Below are 16,343 nucleotides of genomic sequence, written 5' to 3' on the forward strand. Positions count from 1 at the left end.
AAGTCAATATTATAAATTAAAACATTTAATATAGAGTGGCTTTTTTATTTTTTTGAAAATATATCTTTGGATTAGCTAAACCCATTCTAAAACCATAATAGTGTTTATGGTTGTCTGCTTAGTTTACAAGGAAAATGTTATCCTTGTAAAATTTTGCTTTGGTTTTTACATATTTCATTATCAAAATAATTTCATACATTTCTTTCAGAACTTTTTAAAAAAGAGCATTCTATTGTGATGGAGATACAATATAATATAATGTAATCACTTTTTAAAGGAGAAAGTGCAATGAATTTTGGATTGCACTGCCCTTTAAAACATGTCAAAATTTATTATATACTACATTCTAAAGAACAGCTTATAAGATAACAACCCATAATTTTGATCTACATACTATATTAAAGACTAAAAATGGTGCTTCCATATCTTCTAGATAAAACACTGACCAACACTACAGAGTGTCTTTGCTAATACATGGTTTATAAATATAGTGCTGATGTATGTTATTGGAAATTCCTGCTTTGATGAAATTTCTATATATTATAAAAAAGCAGGGAGAATTACTAAAAATAGAATAGGTTGATATCTCCTCACAATAATGAGCACAGTTAATTAACATCCAAAGAAAGTTTTAAAATAATATTTTATGACTGTCAAAACAGGTCTAGTGATTAAAGTTTTCCCTTTTGTTGTTAATTAAATAAAATATTGTGCAGTATATATTTTAATTTACAAAATGTGGCATTCAAATAATAATAAAAATTGTTATTGCTAATAACATTGCAGTTAAACTTTTAGATCCTGAATCTGAAGCTTCTGTTAAGAAATGTAATTTTATACAGTGATTCTAAAGTTATACTCCACTGTTCAATACACACAATAGCTATAATATACATATTTGTTCCAAAATGATTATTATGCTTATATGCTATTATATTTCTCTATTAACTTAAGTTGTATTAATGTAAGACAATTTAGTATAAATATTAGCAATCTCAACAATTATTGTGTCAAAATCAGTTTATCAGAAATTAATCAACAAAATAAAATCATACACTCACACACCACTCAAAGTTACCTCTAATGTTTCTTTTGCATTGTTTCCTAGATGTTCTAGAATTAAAGGCTATTTAGAGTTTGGCCATTATATAGGTTGATAGAGAAAGCAAGTCCCCTCCATGTTGCTAGTCACCTTTTCTGTGAAAAGTAATATAGAAAGAAATTACAGGTGTAGCTGCTTTTGATAACTTTTGATGTTGTTGTTTAATGGAAAAGTATCCTAAGTGATATAGAAAGCACTATTTATGGATTTTATATTCTATTTTGTAAGAGATATATTAGTTATTTCAGCTTTGCATTAGGAGTGGCAAAACATACAAATAACTCTGAATTTGCAAAATAGAATAAATCTCTATCTTGTATTCTAACATTGCTGTATTTTCAAAATATAGGGGCGTAACTCAGTTAGATGTGGGTTTGGATGCAAAATTTCAAAGGTGTCTAAGTTAAGGAAGTATTTTCCAAGACCTTGAGATCCCCTACATTTGAGAGTGATAACATTACTCAAAATTAGATAATTTCATTATGTCTATACCAGTTCAATAACACTCTTTATGTTCTAAGATATATGTTTATAGTTCTTTCAATTACCTTGTCATATTTTCCTTCATCATTGATTGAAAGGAATAATTTGTTGCAAAAAATCTACAGACATGTCATTTTCCTTCACTGTACAATAAGAAACATTTCCCCTCCAGTGCTAGATATAGGCAAATTCTCATTACAATATACCACTTTTTATTTCACAAGCTCAGTTGTCCATTGTACTCTAGTGCATGTATTCCTCCTAAATATTCACAGTATTTCATGTTTGTATTATTCATACTGCACAAAGTTCATTATGAAATGTAATTTACACTGGAGATTTCTAGATTACAACTCAAGCCTGTATCGCTATTAGACAACCTCATTAGATTACTGACTTCTAAACTTCACCATTCTTCTGTAGCAATATAAAGCCCATCTATAAGTGCTTTAAAAACTTCATGGTACCTACAAGTTCAACTGCAATCAGAACAGTATCATTTATAAAATCCTTTTGGATGTTATCTGAATGGATTCTATTAGCTCTAAACTGTAACAAAGATTGATAGAACAAAAAGAAAATATTTCTGTATTTGCTCAATAATCTTGAAAGGATAGGTGAATATCTTTATGCCTGAAAGTAAACTTTTTGATATGTACAAAATGTTATCTAATGTAGTATTTATATATTAGCTCTGTTGTAATTCTGCAAATTGGATGGAACTATTTTATTTTATTTTATTTTTGTATTCTTTGCCTCTAGATTTATCAATTGAAAAAGAAATTTGTGAAGCTTCAGTCCTGCTGTCTAGTCATGAGACCAGAGCTCAGGCCCAAAGACAAATGTACCAATTCACAAATCAAGCTAAATAATGGTTGATAACAAAGGAATTTGTGAGGTTCTTCAGTCTGCATTTTAGCCTGAAAGAAATAGAATTATCATTTTCTTTCCCTCATATGTAAATAAATTCAAATTGATTCATTTCCTAAAATTAATGCCTTTCCTAATTGCCCTTATTTCAAATCTATTTTTCTAAATTTATTACCAACTCATATCTTATCCCAAATTACTATTTTGTACCAAGTACTTGCTCTGTATTTTGACCTTCTCCATGTGGCTATAAGACAGACTCGTATATCACCAAGAGGTCTCTCCTCTTAGCCCCCATAATCTCATTTCCAAGACTGTGTTAAATCTATTAATAATACCTTTCTTCTTCTATTCTCTGTCCCCTCCTCAGCTTGATTTGAGTGTGGAGGTTTCCTGATTCTCTGTTCACTCCCCAACTCTACTACCATTGGGAACAAGATATTATCTACCTTCCAGATTGGATGTGAGACCTCTCTTGCCCTTTTTTTCTAACGTTTACAGACCTAGATTCTCTACCTCAGGTTGTGAGCCTTGGTCTTTTTTCTCTTCCCACTCTCCATACTCTTTTAAATTTTCCCACGTCACCCTGATGTTAGGCCTTCCTGAGCCCTTTCTCCCCTTTTCCTCTGATCCCAGAGTCAACTAGTACAATCACTTAAATATATTTCCTATTGCTTTCCCACAGCCCCTTCTTTCCTTCTGAAAACTCAGTTCTGACTCGGAGTGATACCTTATTTGGCCTCTTGTCCCACAAGTAAGCTGCTCCATTGCCAGCTATGAGGTCTTTCTTGGTATCTTCTCTGCAGCCCCCATCCCCCCATGTTCCCTTCTCAAGTGCCAACACTGTTGAGTACATGAAAGTGCTTTTTTTGTTTACTTGTTTGTTTGTTTCTGTTCTACTCCTTTAATTCACCTTCTGGCAAGCTCCTAAAATAACCACCAGGCAGTCATTTTCATCTGTCAGTCTTTTATTATTTCTTCCTCTATTGGACATGTAAGAAAAACTTATAGGTCTAGTCCACTGAAGGCAATATCATGATTCCCTGACCCAACTCTGAAACTCATCATTTTCTACATGACCTTAGCCTGCAACATCCCAACAGACTTGGGGAATCATTATTCTATAGCCCAGGAAGTTGCTTGTCCTCAGGAAGGATGAAAAAGCTAAAGATAGCAAATTGCCACCATGCCCTAAGGATTACCAGTGTCTTTTTATCTAATGCAATTTTAAAGTTTAGCTGCTGCTATCCTCCAAAAGCTGAACAGAGGGATTTTATTTATTTTTATTTTATTTATTTATTTTTATCTTGTCAACTAACTCCCTCTAGTGCTGAACAGGCTGCATTTGACCTGCAGGCTGCTCACAGCTCCCAAGCCGGACTAGCTTCTTTCTTCTGCCTCCTGCTCTCCCATTCATACCCACCAATCTTTCACCTCTTCTCAAAAGAACAACTGAGCAGGTGAAAAAAGCTCCAACCTCTTTCCTGGTTTGCTTCCCTTGCTTCTTTCCCTCCTCCCCTCCCCAAACCTTTAAAGATCCAGTGCAAATGTGATTTCTCCTCCCACCCTTCTTTTGGCAGAGAAGGAAAGAGAAACGCGAATCAGGGATTTTCTGCAGCAAACAGTGGCTGCTGCCTCCAAGGGTTGCCGGCTCAGAAAACCTCAGCAGCCCTCCTGCCGGTTCGGACGCCAGGTAGCATACCGATCCTGCTCCTCTGGAGTGCCTCGAAGGGCTGCTTGGCTTCAAATATGCTGGCACGCACAGCCCTCCAGAAAAGGAAAGGTGGGGAGGAAGGACTCGTTCAGTCCCAAACCAAAGCCGATGGGAAAACACGGAGATGTCAGTAGGCGGGAGGAAGGAAAGCAGCCCAACTGAGTCTGATTTGCGAGTGCTTGGCGTCAGGGAGCCTCCGTCCCAGCCAAGGGGAGTCCGTCGCGGCGGCTGGGAAATCCTGGTTGGCAAGTTTTCTTGACGGCTCAGGAGAGGCGGGGAGCTGTCCAGCGTTTCAGCACCTTCTAGCCAGCGACTGGCGCAGCTTTCGGGGGAAGAACATTCCGGCTCGGGGCGGAAATTATTCTCTGTCCCGGCGCTGTCCCTTATGGTCAAGCGCAGGGATGGGCAATCTACGAAGGGGGTGGAGAGGTTGCTCCCCAGGCGGTGGCTGCAGTCGTTGGGGGGGTCGTCAGTGAAAGGATTGCTGCTGCTGATGAGAAGCTGAAAAGGAAGCAAAACGGAAGAAGGCAGCCAGGTGGGCGCCACCAGCCTGTGTACCCTTCTTCCATACACACACGCACACGCACACGCACACACACACACACTGCGTCCGAATCAAGGAAACTTTTCCAGCTAAGCTGTTTGCCTTTCAAGTCTTACAGGCTCGACGGTGTCCTTTGCCCTCAGTCACTACTGGAGAGGGGAAGGGAGCTCTTCTCAGGGCAAATTCTCTCCACCCCACTCCATCCCCGTGCGATCTCTTCAGCTTTGGCAACATCTGTGAACCTGGTTCTTCCTTTCCCTCAGGGGTTCAACACTGCTTATTAGCCTGGAGAAGGCAAAGAACCTGACACCCTCAGTCCCGGTGTGGGACCAGGAGAAGGGTCTGAGGTCCCAGCCATGGACAGCAGTGAAATGAGGGGCTTCCTTTGGAAATTTAACCTGATCTTTCCTATTTTGATGCTGGTATGCCCCGGAGCCTGCAGTCATGTTTCCAACAACCAAGGTAAAAGAGAAAAATAAAGAAAGGGAGAGGGGGCTGTTGGGAGTGGGAGGGGTAATGGCTGGGCTGATAGAGAACATTACTGAATGTGCAAAAAAAAAAGAAAAGCAAGTTGTCTAAGTCTGCATGGTAGTTGCTGGGGAGGACAATTCCCATAGGTATGAAAGGGTCACTTGTTCCTTTCATGGGCTGATGGAATGGTCGCTCTGTCTCATCTGGCAGTGTCAATTGATTTGCCCCACTTAAGTGACAGATGGAGGGGAAAGCATTCTCCTGCATGGTAGAAAGGAAGTCAAGTTTCTGCATTAATTCAAAGCTTCCTCAGGCCCAGACCAGACCAATTAGGCTGAGGTTGAGGAGTGAGTGGATGCTATGCCACTGATTAGAACTCAGTGAAGCTTTGGAAGCACTTCCCTGCCCATTTTAGCCTATCTAAATATCACTATTCTTGGTTTGCTCATGTGAGCACCAGTAAACAGAGCATGAATATGGACTTTGAGCTCACACTTCTGGATCAAAACATATTTTTCTTTTTCTATATGATATTTGTAGATGGGTGAATGGAGTTTTTAAATGTCAAATAAGGGAGAAATGTGTTTCAACTGGGGGAATCTGAATGGAAGTCTGAAAGACAGTTCCTATGCTCGGTTTTTATTTTTCCTTCATCATGAAGTCAAGGAAAGGTATTTTTCTTGGCTTGTCTCTATAAGCTTGTTTTCACTTTTGTGTTTGAGGTCACTGTGTAGTATTATCAAGAAATGGATATTGCTGGCTACATAGAAACATTTATGTGGCTTTTGAGGCCCACCTGGAGTCTGAAGCTTCTTACAGTTCCTCCAAAGCACTAAGAGCCCCTGAGCCTGAATATACATGCACATGACACTCTGTGAATTTTGGCCTTAGCTTTCTGTAGCAAAGCTATGTGTCATAAATGTGATCATTTGAAAACTACAATATAAATATATAAAGAGTATTATTCAAGTAACACTATTACATGTGCAAGATTTTCCTTATTCTTTGTCTTCATATTACCCCTGCAAAGGGAAATTAAGGCATCGAGATAATGTTTTATGATCCAATAGTCTATCTAAAACACCTCTGGGTCTCCAAAATTGTTCAGATGAAGGCTTAAAGGATCATCTCTGCTGGCTGAGTACAACAGAACAGATTTTAGGAGATCTGAGCAAATCAAAAGCTTATATTTTGCTTTACCTGCATAATTATTCTAATAAGTGCTGTCCTTGGACTCATTCTTGACCCTGATTTTCTTCTTTTGGGAATATCATGGTAACTAATCTTGTTACTACTTAATGATCTGTAGACACTTATGCTGACAGGAAAAACCACAGAATGTCAACAAATGAACTCTTATTGATTTGTTCCAGTACAAAATTCTACTCCTGCAGGAAATTAATTATGTGTACATCCATATATGTGTCTAATCTTCAAAATAATATGCAGCAGTGTATTGGTAAAACCTTTTTACTTGGCTATGAATGAGTGTGCTATAAACAGACATGTGGCTAATATAAAAGAAAATATCAGTCTCTACTTCTGCAATTAAAGCTGAAGGCTTAAAAAGGTCTCTTTTTTTTAATTGAAAGATTTATAGAAGTTTGTAATTTGATGGCCAAATTGATTCTGGACTAAAGATCAGACTTTCACATTATGGAAGAATTTAGTACATTTTGGGCTTCAGGTGTTCATTTTACTAGGATTGAATTGTCCTTATAAACTAAGGACAATTATAAAATTCAGTGTTCATACTGAGAATCTAGTTTACAAAGTGGAGTGACTGATGCCACCATTGTCTCCTTGCATTAAAAAAAAATTGATTCAATTTATCTGTATTTTACTATTCATGTATGATTCTCATGCTGTTACATTTAGCTTAATTACAGAGAAGCACAATAATTCACTAGCCACTGCCTGACCTGCAGAGTCCTTGCTCTGAATCCATGACATCTCATCATTAGCTTTTCAGGCAACACCTGTACTACAACTATGGGTGTGTGTACATGCGTTCAATGGGGTTTGTGTGTAGGAAGAAGAGATAATGATATGGTGTAACTTATATTTCATGTCCAATTGAACATGATATCATAATAAAAATGGAAATAGATAGATAGATAGATAGATAGATAGATAGATAGATAGATAGATAGATAGATATCAGGTCTAATAAATACTTATGTTGAAGTGGCCTTACAACTTTGGTTTTTGAAGATGACATCTTTTAGTTAAGCTAAATTTTGTGTGCCATTCATCATTATACTAGATGCAAGAGATAGGGCAGTCTATTATTGTATGATGCATAGAAAAGAATTAGTCCCAAGTGAGGTGCCTTTGCAACTTCAGGTTTGGTTCCTTCATATTTATGCTTACCAACACACTCAGCATAAAAACTATTTCATCAGAATTTATTTTGTCTGCATTTACATAAGTACAAACATAAGATTTTATTCCAGATGTTAGATAGAACTTCATAAGTAGTTGTCTTGTTCTTACTTCTTTCTTTGTCTCATTGCTAATAAACACACCAAATAGCATATTCAGGAAATGATACAGAAATATAACTGTAAAATTACTAGTAGGCAAATTTTATTGAATGCTAAGAACTGCAGTTATCTATGATGTCTTCAAAAGTAGTACTAACATTTTCTTATTCTACAGATTCATTAAAAATTGCAATTAAAATAAAATGGCACCCTCCAATTGCAAGCAATATGCCATACTATTACATAAGATCATCTTGATATCTTGATTACATTGATTTTAACAAATTCATGCTATGCTATTAAGGAGCTTATATGGCTAATCATAAACTATCAACTCTATAGAGCTTTCTCCTACAATTCCAAAGCATTTGACATACTTTATTACTAGGCTTCATCCTATGCTACTAGAGGAATACATTACCATTTCCCTTTATCTTCACTCAATCTTGTTTCATTAACAGCTATATACAGTAAAACATGAGACAAACTGATTGTGTGATTCCTCTACATACAAGCATTGCCCATTTTACATGATATTGTTCTATCTGCTAGATTTCTTGCATTCAGAAGACCCATTCAGGCATTACAAATCTAGAGTGCTCATGACAAGAGAGGTTCAGGTAACTCACAGCTACCCAGATAAACATTTAATGGTATTGGCTTCCCTGAAGGCATTCACCATTCAGCCATGTTGGCTACCATATGAGTCAGGAGCATAATACAGACTTTCATCTATCTAACATTAATACTGAAAATGCAAATGATGCAGAAAAGTTCATTGAGTAACGTTGGTGAGAGTAGGGCTTAACCTGATACCATTAATAGGGCTGGAGGATGAAGTTGCAGAGAAATAGAAACCGTTGTTCAAATCCTTTAGAGTAAAGGCTTGGTAATTCATGTATCAACCATACAATATATCACAACAGGCATTTCTGTCCTCAACTATGAAAGATTGCTGGAACTCTAAAATTGCTGGATTGCAGGTAAGCAATCATTGTTAGCCAACAATTAACTTTTTGATTAATCTGCTTATATTTGATCAGCAATATTATGTTTATTGCTAAAAAGTATTCCTTTTTGTCGTGTATTATATGGATAACCCCATCCCAAATTGTTTCAATTTCTTACTTTCAGTTAGTAATGCAGATTGCTATCATAACCTGAGCTCTAGTCTACACAGATATTGAGGATAAGCTCTCTGTTGACATCACTAAGACTGGCTTAAGTAAAAACCAACACTGTATGCTAAAGAGTTTTCTCAGGCAGATTTCAGTGAATGCACTGAACCTAATTATATCTCAACAAGGGTAACATTGGTAATGAGTGCTCTGGACAGCATAATACTTGAAAGGGGCTTACTTCATCAAGGAAATATGTGTCCATGTATGGAAGAAATTTAGTATCGGATTGACTCAGACTGAAATTCTAAAGAAACCTGGCCAGCAGGATAGAACTGACTGGTATACTAGTTGTGTAGTTTTCTTTTGTTTTTCTTATTAAATAAAATTAGTTCCTTTTTCATTAAAATAAGTGAAAAGAAATAAACTAAATCAGATCAAGGATAGTCTAATTTTTTTCATTGGTCTGAGGGCATTGTAGATATCTAAGGGGTTTTGGACATAAAGCTTTCCCCATCCTATCTTGACTTTCCCCCATTTTAACTCTGTTAGGTTGAATATCTGAGATTAAGAAAAGACTAAGCATGTTTTTGAGGGAACTGATAGAACAGATGTTATGTTTCCCTCTGTATTTGACCTCTCTGTCCATGCCTGAGGATAAACAGGGCCTCTAGGATTCTGTTCTTGGGGCCGTAGGATTTCAATATTGACCCTGTATGACCAATTTAATAAATTTAGGAGCATGATTAATAAATAATAAAATTAAATTAACAGCTCTTTAAAGTTCTAAGTTGTTGCTTTGAGGAATAGGAGAAGCTCAGCTGCATATACTGTATATCGATGGTATTCCATTAAATAAGTATATAACAGTTCAATGTTGCAAAAGATAATAAAACATTTTAACAATTGATTTTCATCTTCCTTTTTCATCCCCAAAATTTTTCAGCATTTTGTGAAATACTTCAGTGGAAAGTTCATGCAGTCAACTGTGTAATTTTAAACATCTATCAATGTTAGTACTGATTATAACAATGCAGTGGATTAATTAAAAAACACAGTATCCACTTAAAACTTAACTTCAGTAGAAAATGGATTTTTCCAAATATTGAAAAATATTAGAAGATATACATGAGGCTGAATAATGTATAAATAGGAGCACTGAGATGGTAGAACTACTGGCTGCAAAACTATATCTGATTTGATACCTAATAATTATGCATGTATGTTTGTGTATTTATTGTGTATGTGTATAATATATATCCTCTATGGTCTGCATATTTCACAAATATGTTGATTTGCTAAATAGGTTCCTTGAGGCATTTTACAAATCAATTTATTTCAGAAAAGGTCTGCATCACTTCTATATTCATCTTTCTCTTTTAGCTATAATGAAAATTTGAACTTGGTTTTGCTCAGACAGGACATCCAACATCTTTTTCTTCAACTTTCCTTCTTTTGTATCAGAGTATTTCCTAACTGTAATAAATTATAAATTGCCCTGGAATGATGTCTGATAAAATATATTGTATGTAATCCGCAGAAGAAAATATTTCTAAATCAGTGAATTTTTAATTATTTTGTTCTTGGCTGCATATTAATAAACAAGAGACAGATAAAGTTTTAATCCCATATTAATGCTGTTTGAAGAATGTACTATTAGCCATGTAAAAATATGCGAAATAGCTCATGATGATTAAAACATTATTAAAAAGCAAATGATTACATATATAAATTCCTAATATCAATATCTGACAATACTAAATTAAACAGACAAATAATATAATCTGTTTATGTCAGCTTCTTATATAAAAAATGCTATATGCATACTTTTTCATTCTTAATAGGATCACAAGTTACTGAAATTGTGAATAAGACTCTAATGCACTATAGTACAAATGGGTTTGTTTACTTTTAAATTCATTGTAAGGATATTTCTTTCTTCTCTGTTATTTTAATAGAACAAAGGTTTTAATTCTTTAAATTTTCTCAGGCTTTTTAATTGTTTCATCTCTGTTATAAATCAATGGATATTACTGTGTTCCAACTGTGGAAAGCCATCTAGAAACAATAATACTGACAAAGTGACCTCTTCATTTTAATTGAGAAGTAATTTCAAAAATAAATTGTGACTGAAGTAAGGACTGGTCTGCAGTCAAAACATTTGTGAATAGCCCAAATAATTGCTCACAGGACTGGGTCCATTGACTGCATTGAAATCAATTTAATTTCAAGGCCTTCTCACTATGTGGTTTTGCCTATTGTAGCTTTTTCCCCCAAAAGTTCATATCAATTCAGTGATATTCCAAACCAGAGGTTTATTAAAGCACAAACAATCATTTTGGTTTTTTTGCTATCCAGTTCATAATAACCTTGTTTTTGATTTGTCCTAAAGAAATGGAAAATCCAGCCAGTTAATGTAGCTGTATTAATTAGATCTTAACTATCTAATTTGGGCTTTCTAATTAAGGGTGAAAAAAGAGAAATAATATGACACATGAGAAATGCCTAAATTTCACATAGTATAGATAAAATAAACCTTCCTTCCTTCCTTCCTTCCTTCCTTCCTTCCTTCCTTCCTTCCTTCCTTCCTTCCTTCCTTCCTTCCTTCCTTCCTTCCTTCCTAGTAGAATCCAAGATAATCAGGTTAGCAGAGGTATGGAAAGACAAGGAAAGTCATATAGCATATAGTTAAAATATAGAATTTCCATCATAAAATGTGGTAATGTCCACCAATTTAAATATTTTTTAAAAAGAAAGATGGCTTATCAGGCAAGATTATCCTGATTAACCTGATAAATGTGAAGAATTTCCTTCCAATAGAATTTTCCATTATATTAAACAAGAATAAAATAGCATTTTTTGTTGTCCAGAACAAGAGAGGGAATTTTGTTTTCTTTCTTTTCTTTTTTACTATAAAAATGATATAGAAATGTAGTTGATCATGACCAGAACAGGTGATGAAAATATTTGCATATGTTATCCTCTGCCTTAAGCCATTTTAAGGTTTCTGTAACTACATCAAAAGAAAAAAGAAAAGTCAGGAAAAATAGATATTAACAATGCTGTGTGCACTAAGTTACATGCTCAGGCTGAGGCCCCTGACAAAGACTGAAGTTTTGACTATCCTCTGTTTAGTGCTGCTTCATTGCTACTGGAGGTCAGCTGAAGCTTCCCACATTAGCTATATAGATGATACATGATACATGATACTAGAGAGAAAAAGGGAGAGATTCCAGCTGTCCTTATTTATCATTGGGAGTTCTTATTTTTGGATATTAGTCTACTAGCAAACATCATTTTTGCTTTGCTTTAAAACTTTGTTGTAAATTTGTTATATGTTACTTTTTTTATGAGAATAAATAGCCATTCACCTCCCACCTAGCATAATGGTTAGAATTACATTGCCAAACTTGGAAGCCTCCATATATGTTGGACTGTATGATACAGCTGGGGTGATTGGTATTATACTCCACTATATCTATAACGTGGGAGGAAGACCTGGTTAAAGTTCAAGATATGACCACATGTTATTCACTATATCCTTTGTCTTAAAATCATTTTCCAAAGTAAGAAAAAGGTTATATACTCCACTTTTTTTCCTCTTTCAATATTGCCAAATGTTTTAATTTATTTGGCACAGCCTTATAAAAAGCTTGCTAATGTATTTGTTTATGGACAGGGTTTTTTTAATCCTTTTAAGAGTTGGCTGCATCTTGAATTCCTTGCAGCACAATCTTATAATAGCTATTTGTGAAGATCTATGGTGGTCTCTATGATAATGTAATATAATATAATATTCTCCATGTGGAGATTTATTCTGCCACAGGCTCTGTTGAAATCACTGCACAGTTAAGAAAGTTAAGGTGGCTGTTAGGGCTTGTATATTTCTGAAGTTGCGCTTCACTTAATTGAGAGTTCACCACCTCTTTGAAATGGTACCCAGTTCTTTTCACCAGGAGAGAAACTACTGTTATGGAAACAAAGAGGTTAATAGAGACACATCTGCCTCACCTCTGTTTTTTATAAAACAGACCATAGCATTTTCCACATTGCCTATTACTGTGCTGAGGGAAAACACCACCCTCCCACAAGGTGAAACACAATGTCAAGTTGTATCATGAGTGATTCACAGATCCCTGGTGATTATTCATTGAGATTGTCAAGTATTCAGCCTTCTCTAGCCCTTCAGAAATTTAGTCTACAAATCTTAGAATTTCCCAGCCAGCATGGAAACTGAAGTCCACACATTGTGGGAGTAGAAATCGGGGTACTATAGCCTGGCCTACTCATTCTTTTCTGTATTTATGCCACTATGTATGTATGGAGCACGGAGTGTGTGTGTGTGTGTGTGTGAATTAGCATAGGTAATTGGGAATTGCTGAAAGGAGTGACCAATATAATGTTTCATTTGCACATTATGGTAGCTGTGGTAATTTTTCTGATTGTATAAAGAAATTCTGAATGGTCCTGATTATGTAACTTTTTAAAATTAGCAATGGATAAATGTGGACTATGGGCAGTCAAACAACCCATAAACTCAAATACTGTTGAGAATAGAATTATATCTTCCAAAGGAAGAATAAGAAAGGTGATTAGGACAATGGAAATGAAACCTTATTATTAATAGTATAGAAATTGGGAAAACTGAGCATATTTAGTCTTGAAAAGAGAGAACTGATGAAAATGACATCATACAGTGGTTGAATCAAAATACAGACCATAGCCAGTTCTTTATTATCCAACCCTGCAGGATGTGAAATAATGGTCTAAAGTTACAGGAAGGCAAATACTTAGTAAGAGCAGTGCAGTGGAAATTTATGGAAAAGGTAAACTCCCCTTTATTGGAGGCATTCAAGCAAAGGATGGTTTAATTTGGATTTCTGCACTAAGAAGGCATTTGGATTTAGTGGTTTAAATTGTCCCTTCCAATTCTAGATCCTTTCCAACTTCTGTTAGGTTCAAACTGAGAATCTTTATTTCAACTACTACTAGTGAAAATTATCAGTTAAATGACTGCAGAGCGTAATAATACTTCAAAGATGAGAAGAATTTTTACATGTATTAGGAAGCCCCCAGCAGTCTCATTAGCTGTACTTCAGGATTATTAAAATGCTCTGTACATTGGAGACTGGCTTCCTGCTATAATTTCCTTGAATAGTTCCACTCACACTTGTGATAGCTGGTAATAAGGTTTGTGTTTCGAAGTTAAAGCCTTAAAATTGTAGTCTGATTCAAGGAACTGAAACCAAGATATAGAAACAGAGAATAAAATTAGGTGAATGAAATGAAAAGAGTTTAAGAGTTGTGATTCACTGACACAAACTGCAAGTCATATTTTAAAAACACCTGAATATTTTAAACACTAATTGGACCACGGGATTTAAAAAATCCTCTGTATTGTTGATTAGTTCAGGTAAGCATGGGTCGGGATCATAGACCATACTATTTGCATAAGAAGCTCTCAGATCATTTCCAGACATCTCTAGTTAGATTATAAATAAACTTCTTAAAGTTTAAATAATGTGGCCCCATATAAAACAGCTTGTTATGCTAACTATGTATTAATATATCATAATGTTAGCATGTTAGCACTTGAATGTGACAAAATATCCAATCTTAAAAAGCTGCGCAGAAGAAAATAAACACTTGATATCCTACAGTGTTAGTGTGAGCTCAGACCCATATTCCATTTATATACGTCATGTTTTAGGATCTTGATACAAGGAAATAAGCCATTACAAACCCTATCAGGGCATGCTTCATTTCACCTTACCTTAGAATAGAATTATAACTTTAAATTATTTATACCTTGACCTCATAATTCTGGATCAGCTGTCAAGCATTAGGAACTTTCACTGTAGACGAAATGTACACAAACTGAGGACCCAGGACACAGGGATTATCCCGAAAATGGTAATTTCAAAAGAATAAAAGGTGGTAATTGTTAGATATGTGAAACCCATATTATATTAGTCCACAATTAGGAAGACAGGTTAGAAATGAAACAAATAAAGAATCAAGATGTTTTACTTAAAAGTAAGTGAAATGTCAAGAGTAACAGCAGCTCTTCCTCCATCCTGAAACTTTCTGCCATTCTTGTTTTAATAGATGGCTGCAATTTGTAAAAACACCCTTTTGTCTATTTCAATAAAAATGTCAGTAGGAAAGTTTAAAGTGCCATATCTGCTTACTGAAAGTAGAGAAACAGTTGTATATTTTCCAATGAAGATGACAGAATCAATAATAGATTAGGTTTGATTACATGTTGACATTTAGTACTCTATACACAGGATGTTAACATTTATTGACACCGCTCCTCCTTCCCCCATTTCCTTATCTGTACAGATACTTTTATCCTTGGTTCAGATATAGAACACAATTTGTAAAGGTTAATGTGGATATGATGATAAAACTAAGCAGATCCAAACTGCTATGGTGATTAATTTAAAGCGTGGTAGTTCAGATGTATACCTTCTTGGCTACGTTTGAGGGTATAATTGAAAATCGTGTTCCTAATACTTCTGTCATGATACTTCTTGCTTGACTGCAGCAGTAATATTCAGAGTCATTCCCCATTTCTACTAACAGAACAAGCACTTAGTTTATTGTTGGAAGTGGCTGAGGGTATTACGGACGGTATTGCTTTCTGTTACACATCTTTCCTCTCTAGCTGCTCATATTTCCCTGCGTCCTTAATGATGTCTTTCCTTGCAATTTAAGAGAAGTGTGAGAAGGCAGGAAAACATCTTGAAGAAATGATCATTTGGTAAGAGGCAGGATATTTGCATATAACCCTTGGCTAATTAGAGAAGTGCATGGATACCACATTTGGTGTGTGAGATATCACAGGAATAGAAGTATTGGAAATTAAAATTCTTTTCTTACCCAAACCAGTTATCAAATTATCTTTCTTTTGCCTCAGCCTTACTAGTTTTGAGAAAGAGTGGAAGCATCTATGCCTTCCCAGTTCAGTAGGAGGAATCATTTGAATATTATGAATTTACATCTGTAATCTGATATTCCTTCACACTCTCTTCATCTAATAATCAGCCTAAATCCCTTTCAGCTCTGAGTTTCCCTCTTCTTTTACAAAGTTTGCATGTGTCCTATGTTTAAGACAATGGTTCCTAAGGAGTGCTTTTTGGTCATGGATCTTTCAATGTCCTGCAGGTGTTCCATTGTTCAGAGACCAAAATAATAATAAAAATCTAAATCTGATAAGATTCTGTCCATTTTTAAAAATTATTTTTGAATTACTGTGGATATCTTCAGGAATATTGGAGTGTTGGTGCTGACCCTTCACTTACACTGTGTTCTTAAAAATATTTTCAGTAATAATGTAGTGGTTTACATAAAGCAAACATTTTGGAACTACTGCTGAATTTGCTTCATTTTTTTTTCTTCATTAAATAATTGGTTAATCAGTATGAGCGCCTTTATTTCTCTCTCTAGTTAATCACTATGAAAGACACTTCACTGATAAGGAAATGCTGCAGATGTAGGAATTTGAAGCTCTCCAATCTGTACTGGAGTCAGATTGTAGTGTAGTGTAGTG

The 16,343-nt window shown here is 35.4% G+C and overlaps 1 protein-coding gene across 1 annotated transcript in view; it reads left to right on the forward strand.

The window, feature by feature from the left end:
• The first annotated feature begins 5,069 nt into the window (after window positions 1-5,069).
• EPHA6 (EPH receptor A6) overlaps window positions 5,070-16,343 on the forward strand; it is a 426,028-nt gene continuing 414,754 nt past the window's right edge. The window contains exon 1 of the mRNA XM_088144521.1: window positions 5,070-5,175. Within this exon, the coding sequence (XP_088000647.1) occupies window positions 5,070-5,175 (106 nt within the window). The remainder of the gene's footprint in view (window positions 5,176-16,343) is intronic.

Source organism: Python bivittatus, unplaced genomic scaffold (assembly GCF_059951505.1).
Source record: "Python bivittatus isolate LINGU-HERP-01145 unplaced genomic scaffold, Pbiv_v1 ctg000350_np1212, whole genome shotgun sequence".
Classification (NCBI taxonomy): domain Eukaryota; kingdom Metazoa; phylum Chordata; class Lepidosauria; order Squamata; family Pythonidae; genus Python; species Python bivittatus.